The sequence below is a fragment of the Nothoprocta perdicaria genome, unplaced genomic scaffold (assembly GCF_003342845.1).
Source record: "Nothoprocta perdicaria isolate Ctin4 unplaced genomic scaffold, notPer1 scaffold_73, whole genome shotgun sequence".
Taxonomy (NCBI): Eukaryota; Metazoa; Chordata; class Aves; order Tinamiformes; family Tinamidae; genus Nothoprocta; species Nothoprocta perdicaria.
In genome coordinates this window covers 1028642-1044114 of record NW_020456010.1, presented here as the reverse complement: position 1 = coordinate 1044114, position 15473 = coordinate 1028642, and the positions used below count along the sequence as shown (strand labels likewise).

At 34.7% G+C, this 15473-nt stretch overlaps 1 protein-coding gene across 1 annotated transcript in view; it reads right to left on the bottom strand.

Moving 5' to 3' along the window:
- Positions 1–15473, bottom strand: part of CRIM1 (cysteine rich transmembrane BMP regulator 1) — a 157025-nt gene that overhangs the window by 19711 nt on the left and 121841 nt on the right. The window contains exons 7-8 of the mRNA XM_026051163.1: positions 13208–13336; positions 3245–3401 (exon numbers count right to left, since the gene is read on the bottom strand). Of these exons, the coding sequence (XP_025906948.1) occupies positions 3245–3401; positions 13208–13336 (286 nt within the window). The remainder of the gene's footprint in view (positions 1–3244; positions 3402–13207; positions 13337–15473) is intronic.

Here is a 15473-nt window from a genome sequence, read left to right as displayed (position 1 = left end):
TAGAGAAAGGGGTAGAGAAAGGGGTAGAGAAAGGGGTAGAGAAAGGGGTAGAGAAAGGGGTAGAGAAAGGGGTAGAGAAAGGGGTAGAGAAAGGGATAGAGAAAGGGATAGAGAAAGGGATAGAGAAAGGGATAGAGAAAGGGATAGAGAAAGGGATAGAGAAAGGGATAGAGAAAGGGGAAAAAAGGTTCAATGTGAATTATTTAGGTCTCTACTAGGTTTCATTTATACATAAACAAGATATATAACTKCAAATTACTTCAATAAGCGTATTTTGGAACCATTCCTATTAGCACTTCCCAAATGAAAGATGCCAGAAAAAAAAAGATTTTTAACATATCATCCAAGGTCGTGCTTGCCAGTAAGGTAAAACAGAAATAGTGGACTTAATAAAAGGAATCATCCATAATGAGAAACCAGTTTGAATGCTTTAGCTACACCACAAAAAAAAGTCATRGAGAAGCGTTGCTTAGAATGGAAGAAGAACATTTAGATCTTTGTTTTTTGAGGTTATTAAAACTATTTTCATGTCTGAGCCTAAAAAGGCAATGTTGAAAGACATTAAGCATTAGTCTTTAACAGTTTAACACAGAGCTGTTCAGTGATCTAGGCTGGAAGTTGCTGAACTCACATCCTGCAGTTCCTAATCAAGATGCTTTTATGTACCATTAACAAARAGGATATTTCTATTTTTTCGCAAACTGCAATAAAACATACTTCAATTTCCATTATTCAGTTTTTCTCTCTTTGCCAAAATTTAAAATCAATTATAAGCTAATGAAAACAATTATAGTGCTCTTTGAGAAATRGTTACAAAGTATAAGGAATAGATGGCAATTTCCAATAAATTCTTGAGCATAGTTACAAATTCTGCTCCTTTATTGCTGTTACATGAATCTTTCATTCTRCCTCCTCCTTTTGGGATCTTTTGTTCATGCCAACCTCTTTGCTGCTTTCTAATGTTCTCAGTTCAGTCCTACACCCTGTGCTTTCCACAGCTAAGTTCTTACAGTTTCAAACATCCCACTATTCTTTGCCTCTGATTCCCAGTTCCAATTTGGATTCCCAATTCATTTTGGATTTTGCACCCACTCAACTGAATATTTCAAGCTTCAATTTCTCCCGGGCACTTTCTAAACATTTTTGCATGCTTTGTRCTTAAAGGACAAAGCGTTTGTTCCTTAATGCAAGCAGCTCTATCCTACCTAAAAAAACACAAGACRTCTAATCACCAATTACTATTGTTTGGTCGTTCCTGATTCTTTCATTCTTCTAACCAGCCACAGCCCTCCTTGTCCTTAAAGTCAAAAGCAAAAGAGGGACAAAACTGTCACCAGTTTTTGGCAGCTTCCCTCCTACTCCACCTTCCCCTACTAGCGAAACTAAAAATAACATTCAGATACTCTCAGCATGGTCAATAAGGTTGAAAATAATTTTATTAACCGTTTCATTTAAAGTTCTTACTTTTGCTCTCACATGTAGTAAACTTCAAATTTAAATTAATCTTTCATTGCCTTCCACTTTTTCCATTTTATTCCATTTCAAATCCAGTCTCCTGATATATATACATATATATATATATTTTTTTTTTTTTGCATAAAATAAGTCTCTTGTTATAACTAATTTCAATTCTGACCTTGCAGCTTCTCACTTTTTCTGCTCTGAATTCCATCCTCACACCTTACACACCTTTACTGTTCAGCAAGTTATCTTCTTGGTTTAAATACCATACTTAGATTTTTTCAAAAAGGAAGATAGGAAAAAAAACAGGATAATGCACAGTCACTCTTCCCAGATCACAGCTTTTCTTTTTTCTTTTTCCTGCCCAAAGACCTTAATCTGAGTTGCAGTCTGACTCCAGTGACTGAAGTACAACAGCCCATTCCAGAAATAAGCTTATGTGGAAAACTGATTCAGAAGCAGGAGCTATTGCATGCAAGCCAAACCTCCTGCACTATATGTGATTCTCTAAACTGAATCATGAGGCTCCAAAGGACCCTGAGGTTCACAAGGGCTACTTCAYTCAAAGAAAGACGAGCCAATAATATGAAGATTAAATGAAGGTGGCAGTCTGACATGCTCTTTCCCACCCGCCCCGTTTGGCAATACTATTAAAATACCCTAAAACGCACCCCACTGGTATCATTTATGACTGGAGCACTAATTAAAGAATACTAATACACACAATTTGATTTCTATTTTTCTAAAATATCATTTATCTCTTTGATTATTCAGATTCTACCATATTTTCATTACTCCAAAAGTCATTAACATTTTGAATTAAGTGAATGCACTGCACTATATATTAGTATTATAAATAAAAATCTGTCGCAATTATGATTTAGTGTCAAACAGAACTCTGAAATGAATCAAAAATTAAATGAGTGTTATTATCTAATGTCAACAGTTGCAGCATGACTAAATTGCATTAAATAGAAGAAAACAAATTATATGTGAACATAATGTAAGTCTTAGTTGTTATGAGGTAGAAATTAAAGCTCTTATGAAGAGTAGGCAGTAATACAGATATCAAAAATAAAATATCTGTAAAATAGATATGAAGGATAGCAAATTGATTCTAAAGAAACTTGTTTGACAAAACATTTGTCCWATTTTGGTCCTCCATAAATGAATAAATACAGCAAATATTTCCTTTTGTGGAAAATATGCTAACAACAAACACTACAAAAATAACTAATAACATTTACAGAAACTTAAATAAGAGACAGTAGTTTTTTTCACTAATCCTCTAATGTAATCATCAAAAATGTCCATCTAAAACATGTCCAACTGGTGCACTGTCATATCAACATTCCTTGAAATATTATAAAAGCATCTGAGTACAGTAAATGAAGGGGTATCACAGCAGTACATGCAACAACAAAAAAATCTACATGCAAGAGCAGCTGCATCTGTAAGCAGCTTTTTCATTTTGGTCATCAAATTATATAATATGTTGTGTAGTACACCCTCTTTAAGAAAAGAACTAAACACTATTTTGTTTTTGTAATTTGTTGTTGCTGTTATGATGGCTGTTTCTTTATTTCTTGGTCAAAATCCATTTCCACAAATTCAGTGCTAAAACCAAAGTTAGTTGGAGAATGTTATAATCTCATAAGAGATATGGACAGTTCTGTCTTCTCACATTTTTCCCGCTTTTGCCACAAAGTAAGCACAAGCACATATTCAGACTTYGCATATTCATTAAATTAATTAAATATCTTTTCAGAATAAGAATACGTACAAGTATCCAAAGGGACAGTACTTGTCACATACTATGGGTTTGCATTTCTTAGGCCGTGGACGGCACTGGCAAATCTCACAGTTGTGGGCATCAGTCTGGAAACCGAAGGAACAGTCCAAGGAACAGCCTGATATGAGGCCAGTGCACAGCTCCTCTCCTGTGAAGGACACACACAGCTTAGCACAACACGAAAACTGTTTATACCAGAAAAATGCATCTTCAGCACACTAAATATTTTGTTCATTTTTAGCTCAAAATGTTTTACTTTTAAGGCTGATTATCCTTACCTTCCAGTTGTCCTAATTTTACAGCATTCAATAGAATTCTACAGTAATAATGCAAAACATATAATCAAATACTATACCAAGTCTTTGGTCAAGATCTTGGGASGTACCATCTTTAATACTCTATATTAATTCCACGGATAAGTACATAGGCAAAAGAGTCTAACATTTATGACTTTGTCAGTCATTAGTAACAAATTCAAAATAACATACTTTCAACATGTTCTACGCATTTAGTAAGGTTCTGTCCTATATACAGCATTGTTGTTTTCAACTCTATTTTCTCTTTAAATAGAATTGAAAGCCTGGGATATCCATCTTCATACCCTACTTGTTTGCTGTCACCTGTTCGGTGATTAAGACTTTAAAAAAAATAAAAAAAAATAAATATACAACTACAACATCCAAAGAGCTGTTTTGAGCTTACTAAGACCTGTCTCTTGGAATCTCCTAYTGTACTTAATTAGTCTCTTATGGCAGTAAGGGACATGCTGGACTGATGACAACCGATAAATAACATTAATTCAACTGATAAATAATGTTCATTATATTCACTCTCCCTGGAAATTACTGTTTTGAGAGTGATAGTTTGCTTTAGTTCTCCTTGGAAAAAGAAGTGCGAGAAAGAACCTGCAATGGAAAATGTGTTTATTGATTGTGGAGGTGTGGGACATCAGGAAATAAATATTTGGTTGTATTAGGAGATTTAAGATACAGGGAAAATAAAGTTGCTGTCATTACAGTAGCCAAAGCAACATCAAAACAGAAAAAGAGGGAAATGAACTGAGATTCCTGAAGGGATGAATATGATGGGTGATATCCAAAGGACAGAAGTGCTTACCTGCAGTTGACACCTCCCTACCACTACAAAGCACTAGTCATAAGGATAGCTGCTGCAGAGCACTCTAGAAATGCTGCTTATTAGAGTACTCATAACTATCCCAGTTTTCAGGGATCGGAAAATTTAGGAGCTGATTTACTCAAGAAGAGGTCAATACATTGACCCATTCTGTTCTTTCTGCTCCAGTCGGTCCTGAAACGGAAAGGTAAACCCCAAATCTGCTTGGCAACCCTCCCTTTTATATTCCTTCTTCTTGAAAGAGCTTACCAAGCAAGACTATTCCCCCAAATGACAAGGAAAACTAACAAAATAGGGATACCAGTACCTTACAAAACTCTACATGCTCCCAGACATTTAATGTAAAAGCACCATAACCAAAACATTGATTCCATGGAAAGCAACTTACAGGTTCCTAAGTGGGTAAGACAAGAGAAGATGACAGTTAYAACCCTTGCTTTACTTAAATGCTTTCTCTTCCATCTTTGAAATGCTGCACTAATGATGTCAAAGTAGAGAATAGGAATTCAGCCATCTCAAAACACTTAGGGCATCCATATGTGCCTGCACYCTAACTCACTATCAGTAGAGAAGAAGGCAACATTAGGCAAGCCACGGTCTGCTGCTGTTCTGAATACAATTCCACAAGACTGCTACAAAGCTCCTAAGCTAGCTACATTTAGATGAAAAAGCAACATATGTCTTTCTAATGAGTCATTAAGAATTTCAGGAGGAGGCTGCTGATAATTGGAAGATATTTCAGCAATATAAAACAGGTATAATTTTCATTTTTCCCCCTTCTCTTTAATGCAGAGGGCTTAGTGTTTTATTCTTTCCTCTACCTGCAAAGCTATTAAGAGGAAAATAGGTATAATGCAACATATGGCATAGTAATGGCTTATTATCCTAATCAGCAATTCCCAGCTTAAGCAGAATGAGGATCTTGGTTCCCACCTCTGTGTTTTTATGCACATTTCCTGTGACACTAAAAGTGTGCAAGTCTTTTTGTCATTCAGAATGTAGAAAAAGAAATGCTAGATCCTTTTGTGTAGGTTTTGGAGGCTGTCTTTAACCTCAGTCATATCTAAACTTTGCACAATGATGGCAACCTATATCTTGGTTTCTTGTTTTAAAGACAGATGCACCTTCACAAACTCTTCATTTTGAATGACAGTTCAGGTTGATTTACCTAAATCTTTCCAATATGTAGCTACTAGTGCTGCATTATAAACATCATTATGAAGAAATTCTGATGCCCATTTCTGATGAAGAAGGTTATGCATATGACAAAAGGAAGAGTAAAGGCTTTCCTTGAATTAGAAGAGATCATAATTTATGAGCTTTTGTATAGTCCAGATATTTCTGGACTATGCAATTCCAATATACAAAGCTTCCCTGACAGCATATAGAGATAATAAAATCAAGTAAATTGTTCATTATATACGATTTCAAAAAAACATAAATTTGAATGAAGCCATAGTTTTTGAAGTTAAATATGACTTTTATGAAGAATAAGCAGAAAGTGCACCTACACTGGAAGGTCTCAAAAGAGAAGTTCCATCGGGAGCTTTGAGACACTTCCCTGCTGATGCTGAGATCTGATCAGTAAATAATTCCAGAATTACATTGGTAGGGTTAAGTGGAAACCTTCTTTTTTGAAGTCTAAGAGACGACATGTTTGTTTCAGGTGTCTGTCCATAAGCAACAGGTTCATGAARGACAGATAAAGGAATAGTAAGGGCCAAATGAAAAATTTGTGAGTGTGAGAAAAATTATGATGTCTCAGAGGAAAAAGAAGAGCTGAAAATAAAAAAACCTAAAGAAATAAAAGCAACATGATCATTTTTAGTTGGCATATTTTCTTACTGTACTTTTATCTTCTTTCTAGATTTTATGTTAAGGATAGCTATCAAAACATGACATTCAGGTCTGAATATAGTGTTACCAAAGAAAGCAAAAATTTTGCTTTCTTTGTTTCAGAAGCAGTCTCAAACTGAATTACCACCACACATACGTATACATATACACTTACACAGTTTATGTTTATTGCATGGTCATGACAAAAACATTAGTCTAAAGTTTCCGAAGTTTAAAATATGTTTTTTCTTTTTAAATAGAAAAATACCTCAAATAGCTTTCAGCTCTAAAAGGAGGAATGAAAAAATGGAGGGCAAAGGTTCCAATGCTGAATCAAATTGTAAGAATAAAATTGTCCTCCTGATAATATTCCTATAGCCTAATGCTATAGCTTTAAAGTCAAAACTCATTTTGAAGGGATAAATAAAAACAGATTGGCTACATTTCAAATGAGAAACACTAAGCAATAAAGAGAACTAGTTCGTGAACATCAACTGCAATCAACTCAGGAATGTGTTAAGGAAAAAGGTAAAGAAGTTGGGGGAGAGATTACTTGTTTGTGCTTTTCTTTCTACTTTTGCTTAGATAAATCTCATTGGAAACTCATATCCCAGGTCATGGAAATTATTTACAAAGAAGATATCCAGCCCTAACTGGAGTAATAACTGCTTCTAGGGTATAACGGCAAGGGTATACAAGGGTATAAAGCACAGAGTCTTGAAGGAGATCATAGGACAGCATTTTAAAAAGCTAATATAAATGGAAAACTCTCTCTTAAGAGTTCTGCACCTGTATATCACTGAACTAGAAGTAGAAACAGGCTCTTCAATTTTCTTATGAAGTGCCAGTGAGGTAATGTCAACACAGAACATACTTATGCACRAGGAAACAGGGGGATTTAGGGAACTACAAAATAATAACGGAGTGAAATGCAATACTGAAAATGTGTAAAGCCATAGCCAGATGGAATAAACAAGAACCTCTGAGACAAGCTAGGAGTTCAGACACCAATATTCTAAAGTACAATCCCAGAATGATTCTGACACCTGTAATATGCCTTTGAAAAAGACGAATTTGATCCTGAATGTCTCAGTCTAATACATCTTCCCTGCTCCTTCTTCATCCACTCCCAAACACACAGTTAGGTAAACACATAATACAATTAAACAAATATCACAGAGTTTCAGGTAAGCATCATAGTGTTCAGCGGGAACAGACTGTGGGATGAGACAAGAGTCTCTAAAGAATGAGTTTTGTCTGAACTCAGATTACCAAGATATGATGAGACTCTGCACAACTTATTGCATGAAGAACATTTGATACTGTAAAACTCTTTTCATCTAGACATCTTATTCCCAATAGTAAAATAAATTTTGTTTTAAAATGCAACTTGAAACACTGTAACACCTCGTCTGACTGCTATAGAAGAGAAAGACACGTACCAAGGTAAAACAGTGTAAGATCAGTTGATATACTGACATGAGCTATGCTACAGTTCAGGGCCCACCCTGCAAACAAGGAAACAAAATTCTACCTCCTGGGATAGAAAAGCTCTCTCTCTCTCTCTCTTTTCTTTTTTTTTTTCTTTTTTTTTTCTTTTTATTTATCTCTCTTATGCCTTAGAGAGTTCACTCAGAAGTAAGAAACACATACAAGTAGCCCTAGAACTATAGCAAGCCATATTTCAGATATACTGTAATCTCTGCTTCTCAGCTGTGACATCTCAAAGGCAAAATATCTCAAAATGAATCACAATTCTTCAGTCATAAATTCAAATAACTATCAGGCGTGTGATTTATTACTGATCTTAGAGCACTCACACTCCCATCTTGCATGAATCTAAGGACATCTGTAATGTTATAAAATGTGTCTCAAAAATCAAACTTTGCAGTAGACACAATTGAATCCAGAAAAAAATGCATGTCTAAGTCTAAAATCAGTACCATATTTTGTCCATCCATTCTAATAGCTGTATTGTAATTCTAGTTAACTCTTACTTAAATACTTGTAACACATGTATGGCACATAACAAAAAATCTCAGAAGCTCTTCTGAGAGGAGGGACATATACCTCTCCTTATTCATTATGTTATATATGGACCCTTTAATCATACTGTAAAGAGTTGAATTGAAAGTCTAAAGTTCATGGAAGTGCATCCAGAGATGTACAGATGTATAAAGAGGAACATCTGAAATATTTTCCTCTTTAAATTCTCTAATATGCAGATAAAAAATGCCAGAGATGATTAATATACATACATATGAAAGAATTAGGTCAGTATTGCAAGCTGGCTTAGATTGATGTCTGCTTTTTAAGACTGGTAGTGCTTCTACACAAAACTATCTACATACCTTTCCCATCATTATTTTCTTGACGCTGAGGCTAGCCCATGCCAGGAGAACTGTTTCACAGTACCTTTACAAATAAGCACTCCTCAGCCGTCCTCTCGGTGTGGATTGCTACTGCTGGTTAATCTTCAGGGGTGGGGATCTGGGGAGGCAAATTTATGAAGGAGAAAACTAGGTTACTTATCAGTAACTGGAATTCTCTGAATATATTGCCTCCACAGATCCACACTAACCCTCCCTCCTTTCTTTAGAACTTATACTTCACAATAGCTGGATAAAAACGAAGGGATTGGGCACTGAGATGCTAGAAAACCCTGTCTAAACTAATTTCATGAGTCGGTTGAGGCATATCACCCATTTGGATACTTACTCTAAACAACTTCAGGATTCCTATATAGCACATAACTTCATAAAAAAGGACTTGTGGCAGGGACATCTCTAAGATGGAGTTAGTGGTCAAATGATCATATTTCTAACACCTGCAAGCTGTGTGTTTTTTGGTTTGTTTTTAACTGGTTTTTAACTGACCATGTGTCAAACTCTTTTTTTGTTTTCATTAAATACATTGTAAGCATTAAGAAAAACATATTGTTGTAATTTCAGAAGCTGTAATTTCAGAAATCCCTGAGTTTTTTTTCTAAGTATTCTGAATTATCTCCATCTGCAAAAAGAAAAAGATAATCAAGAATCCTATTTCTGCCAAATCCACTATTTTTTTTTATAAGAAACCCATGAGATGGTTTCTGCTTATAATAAGCAAGGATAAATTATCTTTTTTTAAAATCAAGTCTGTAAGCTTTTTATTTTGTAGTATAARTTTACTTTGATTTTTGTGAAATTTGTTGCTAATTCATGATAATAACAAGAAATCATTGCTATTAAAATAAATRTTACTAATCTTGTATTTTATTATTTGAAATATTTTTATATTTTTACTGTTTGAAGTGAATATTCTGTGTATTCTTTGTGGTTAATGTAGAGAAAACTTTGATAAAATTAATACAAAATGGACAAACAATTTATGGAGAGCTTCGTAATGTTTAGAAATGTTTTGTTTCTCAAACAAGGATTATTTACAGGAAGAGATTGGAGAAATTAAATACTCAAATTTTGGCTAGAAAGAAATATAAGAGTAAAAGGTTAAAAAACAAACACACAACCCCCAAACTGTGCAATTACTAAAATTTTAACATATACAAGAGTTAAGAGATATGTCTTATCAACAGAGTCACTGACAAACTTCTTTTAGGCTTTTTGACCACTGCATAGATCTTTTCACAGCTTTAACTATTTCTAGTTGTAGACTGCCTGCCTGCCTACTGTAGGCTTTTCTCATGCCTCCAAATTCTGTCTTTCAAATATGCCTTCAAATGTCTCATAGCTAGCCCAAGTTCCACACTGCCAAACCCAAATTTCTTGTTGGAATTCTACTCCTCTTGACTCTTCCTCCCTTCCTCTTTGCATGTGCAAACACATAATATTCCAAAACTTCTGATTTTAGAATACTACCTTCATGATTTTCTTTGACAAGGAACACATAATGCTGTAGTGTTGCTTTTGCACTGTAATGCAAAGGTAAACAACCCATTCCAGCCTTCTACCATTCAGTCACCCCAAGATCACTCTGGAATTAACTAATGACAACAGCATCATGTAATTGCAGACGTAAGTTCTACAAATGAAGAGAATAATTCTTTTAAAAATTAGAACTTTGATCAGTTTTAATCAATTTATACTTGATTTTGTAGGTTAAAAATAATAAAGTCAAACATTCCTGCAGTCATCCACAGCAGTCCACTTCTAACTCATTAGGAGTAGAGGTCTATAGTCTAGAACAATTCACAGAATCACAGAACGGTTGAGGTTGGGAGATGCCTCTTGATTGCCATCTAGCCCAACCTTCCTCCTCGAGCAGGGTCACCTACAGCACATTGTCCAGGTGACTTTTGAACATCTCCACAGATACAGGTTCCACAATCTCTCTGGGAAACCTGTTCCAGTGCTTGGTTATCCTYGCTTTTTTACTTTTTTCTCATGTTTAGAGAGAACTACTACTATTTTTTTTCCCTCTCCCTAATTTAAGCCTGTTGCCTCTTGTCCTATCATTGGGCACCACTGAAATAAGTAAGGCCCAAAGTTACAAGTTCTAARTTACCTTAAATTTTCATAGCTTTTTCTTTAACACAAAATTATTACAGGGATAGTACCTCTTAAGAGCAGATAAGGATAGATAAAATCTCAATTAAGAGTGATTTACTACTCAGCAACAGAAGACAATGTAATATTTATCTGACAATAGCTACTGAAATCACAGCTTTCCAAAATATTCCTGGAAGGAGATCAGTGATGACAGGATACACTAGCTCTAGCTATGATGACTTCAAAGGGTAGCAGGAGGGATATGGGCATCCCTACGCCCTCACTTTTAACCTGACTCATTCAAGCAGCTCTAACCAGTAAGAATGGAACAGATGCATGGTACAGAACATGAAGCTTACAATCTAATTTAAACAAAATCTGTCTGAGTCTTACATAAGTTTCAGATAATACACATATTATGCTACAAGAGAACCAAAAGACTCTTACACCTCCATTTGCTCAGAATCTGGCAAATAAGACACACTGTTTGATGGAATAATTCTTTTTCTTCATTTTGACTGATATCCCTCAAGGGAAAACTTCCAAGCTACTATTTTACTTTCTTTAAGAAAATAGGTTTCCTCTCTCCAAATGATTTGGGAGATTTTTAAGCAATCTACAATTCAAGTTAWCTAACTTAAAATAGATAACAAACAAACATTATTATTCAGTTTTCTTACTGCAAAAAGAAAGTAATTCAAGCAAGCCTAGCAAGAGAGAATTGGAAACYTGAATAAGTTCAAGTAGCATTCAAACGGAAACAATCCAAGCAAGATCACTAATATTCCCAGGATGTGGTAAAAGTAGACTTCTAATCAAGGAGAAATGAAACGATTCTTTGGAGCGATGGGCCTTCTGTATAAGAAGCTGGAAGGAAAGACTGAGCACAAGTATAGATGCTGAGATTTTCTGATTATGTCCATCTTCTTGCTTGCATCAAAATCCTTGTGACTTATGGTCAAAAAGTTTAATAAATATCAAAGCTGGGGGAAGGAGAAGACGTCAAATTACAAGGCTAAATCATTACAATCATTACAATGCTTAACATTACTACATTGTTTTTTTTTAAGGGAGAACTCATGTTACATGAATGTAACAGCTCCGATGCAAAAAAACTTAAGTGCCTTACACTAGCAGAGCGTGTTTTTATTTTCTTCAATTCCTCATTCCTTTTGACTTATCAGTTATGATCATTTTCGTTYAAGGCATCACCTCCTTGTGTTGCAGAGCTTTATACACCACTAAACAGTAGAAATACAATAGATATGCTATAGATGTTTGACAAATTAAGGGAAACTTAGATCCACATTTCAAAGGATAGAAAATACATCTGGACTTCAATCCAGTTCCTATGGAAATCTATCATTTTCCGCATGACCACTATTGCTTGCTCTATACTTCAAACAAACAAATAAGAATCACCACTAACACCAAGAAAAAGAAATGTAGCAACCCCCTTTTCTTGCTCCTTAAGCAACATACCAAACCAATCCCAAAATTCTTCAGTTTGGACCAACTAGAGTTAGTTTGATGTTTTCTTCAGGGACCCCTAAATGGTCATATTGGTTCAGAAAGGGTCTGAAAATGGATGGACTGAAATAAAGAGAAGGGGAAAGGTGTAAAACCTCTATTGTGAAAACCTCACTGATTTATTGTAGCTCTTTAGCTCCCTTATAAATGACAAAGAGAATTTAAACCGCTAATGTCTAGGCTGGACTAGCAGCCACATTGTGTTAAAGGCTCATGTAAAGACTTAATTCACCACAGGTTCTTTTTTGGGGACTCTAAGAACTGACCAAGGCTTACTTTATATTTCATCTAAAGACAAAATATTCTTAAGGAAGTATATGAAAAAAGAAATTTGCTATGCTTTCTGATTAGGATGCTACCATCACTGATTTGCAGGAAATTTTCTCAACATACAATGACTTTGGAGATTACATGTTAAACTGAGGTCTGGATACATCCTAACTCAAGTATTATGTAGATATTATGTAAGTGTATTATAAAAGTGAAATCATATATGGATTATATGTTTCTACATATACATGGACACACAACCTTAGAATTCTCATTTTCAAACATTTATGATAATAATCAATAGGTTAAGTTAAAAAAAAAGGCTGTTTAACAATAAAATATTTTATGCATACAAAATTTGGTGCTTTTAAACTTTTTTAACATACAGAGGAAAATGGAATGTTGAAATTATTTAAYAAGTTTTTTTAAAGGGACACTGTCAGGAATGGTAAGTCCCAAATCTTTATTTATTTATTTTTATCCCAGCTGCTAATTTTTACCTGTATTCAGAGATTTGAGCCTTCCCTCCAATACATTTAAAGCGAGCAAACAAGTAACGTAAGAAATCAAAACTCAATCATTTTAAAATGAACTACCATAGAAAGCACAGGTATACTAGCACTTCACATTGATCTTTTAATGGTTTAATTGACTCTGTGAATGAAAAGTATGAACTACTGCATTTTTGCATACTCACTAGTTTTGCACTGACAAGTGCGGCAACCATTTTGATCCAGTTTGAAACTATAGATACAGTCTTTTTCAGTCAAAGTGCAGTTCACCAAAACCTCACAGGTGGGTGGACCTATTGTGATGTATGTTGGCTCTAAAACAGAAGAAATATAAAATACATCAATAAATTTGAAATTACTTTAGTGTTTTAAACTTAAGTTCACATGATACAACAGTCCAGAGAAACATTTTTAATTACTTTTGCTTCTGATTAATGAATATTCTTGAAACAAAATTCATTAAAGAGAGGCTTTGTTTTGGAATGGTGCCTACTGATTTTGGAGTGATGTCTACTCATCACTCAAGCACTACAAAGCTTAAGTGATGAGTAGACATAATATTGTAAAGCATAATATTGTAAAACAGTGAAAGAGGAAGGAAAAACAACATAAAAAACCCAACATTTTTGATCAATTAAGAGCATAGAGTGAAATCAGCATTCCTGAATATTCATTTTAAAATGCAAGATACATATTCTTCTGCTTTTTCTCTCCAAAACAGTTTTGGTAAGACTTYATTACGCAGATTCTTCTATATTAGAAACTGATTTAGTCAGATTTTATATTTAGTCAACTGATTGTAACAAATGGCAAACTGAAACACAAACTGATATAATGAAAGGCAAATTTTGCCATTCTTACGTAATGACAATTAGCCTTCACTCTTAGGTTAAGAAAGTAAAACACTGATCAATATTTATGAAATTCTTAGAAATACCCAATGTCAAGTAAGATACAAAATTCTGTATCTAGTGATTTTATGTCCAAGCCAGCATGCAATTTTTGCACCAGGCCATTTAGTCAGGTGAAGAAAACTTCTGGAAATATATGCATAAACTATTAAACTGTGTGTTATTTTGGAAACAGGGAAAAGTATCCTAGAGTATGCCTACAGTATACAGATAGAGCTAACACTAAAGAACATTGATGGATAGGCATATATAAATACATACTAAAAAGATTTTGGTTTACTAATATAAGGCTAATAAAAGGATAACTTCACTAATACCTATATTGAAGGTATGAAGGTAAAGAATTACTACAGAACCCAAATCTGAGCTCTAGTGTGTTCTCTTACCTTCTTTCTCTCTTCCAACCTGCAAAATCTTCAGGTGTGTAACATACAAAAGAATATTACTAATTTCTACATTCAAGTACAGATAGTACTAAAAATATCTCACAGAGCATTTTTTATGTTTTAACTCTTCAAAAAGAGTAACGCATTAGTAATACAATCACTGCCATTCAAATAACTTCGAAACATATTAAAACTACCAGAAAGCTGAAACACCGTTTAGTATTGGTCTTCTTGTATCTAAAGCAAATCTACAGAGAAGCAGAAGAATTATGTCTTATCCCCTTTCACTTGAAGGTGTTCCCTCAAAATAAGTTGTGTTCAGCTATAATCTAATATCAACAAGAAATTAATGGATATTTATTATATATTTTTCTTGCTAAGTTTTCAAAGTCTATTTTTGAGTGTATTTTATTTTGATATTCTGGAGTTTCGAGACACAAAATACACCATTTTAAGATACTATTAATTATTGCAGCCTGATACATTCAGTGCAGTTTTTGTTGCCTTTTTTTTTTTTTTTAGTAAGGACAAAATTAAATCTTTGCTATATTAATTAAAAAGACTGTTGTTATTACTCGATTATCTTCCACTTTTGCATCTGCTGTCAAGCATCCTGAGGGTTGCTAGACAAGCTTACAAACATGTTTTTTCACCTCCTGTCCCTAAAGGTAAGCCCTGAGATACAGGAATTTTATATGCATGCCTGCTTCTCAATGAGCTGCAAGTAGAGGACAAAAGAAATAATTTCATTCCCTACCCCCACATGTGCAAAAATGCACCCAGGGAGGGGGAACCATCAGCCCCTTTCACTCCGCTAGACAAGACTCAACAAATAAAGCCAGCTCTGCTGTTGCCAGGCTTCTGGCTATTTGAATAGGCAGATAGGAGTTAAGCTTGCAAGAGCAGGGATGGCCACATGATCCGAGCGCAGCCCTCGCTGCTGCGGTTGGTGCAAGCCACAGAAGAAAGCTCCGGCGCACAAATGAATGGACAATGGGTGGGAAAAGCATGTGCTGTTTATGTCCGTATGTCTTATCACAATAAAACTGTACCGTGGAAAGGAAGAGTTCAGAATATAGTGAGAAGAACAGAAGTGTTCAGAAAATGAGAGAAACTGCTGCATGCACGTTTCAATAAGATTAGAAGGGAAAAAA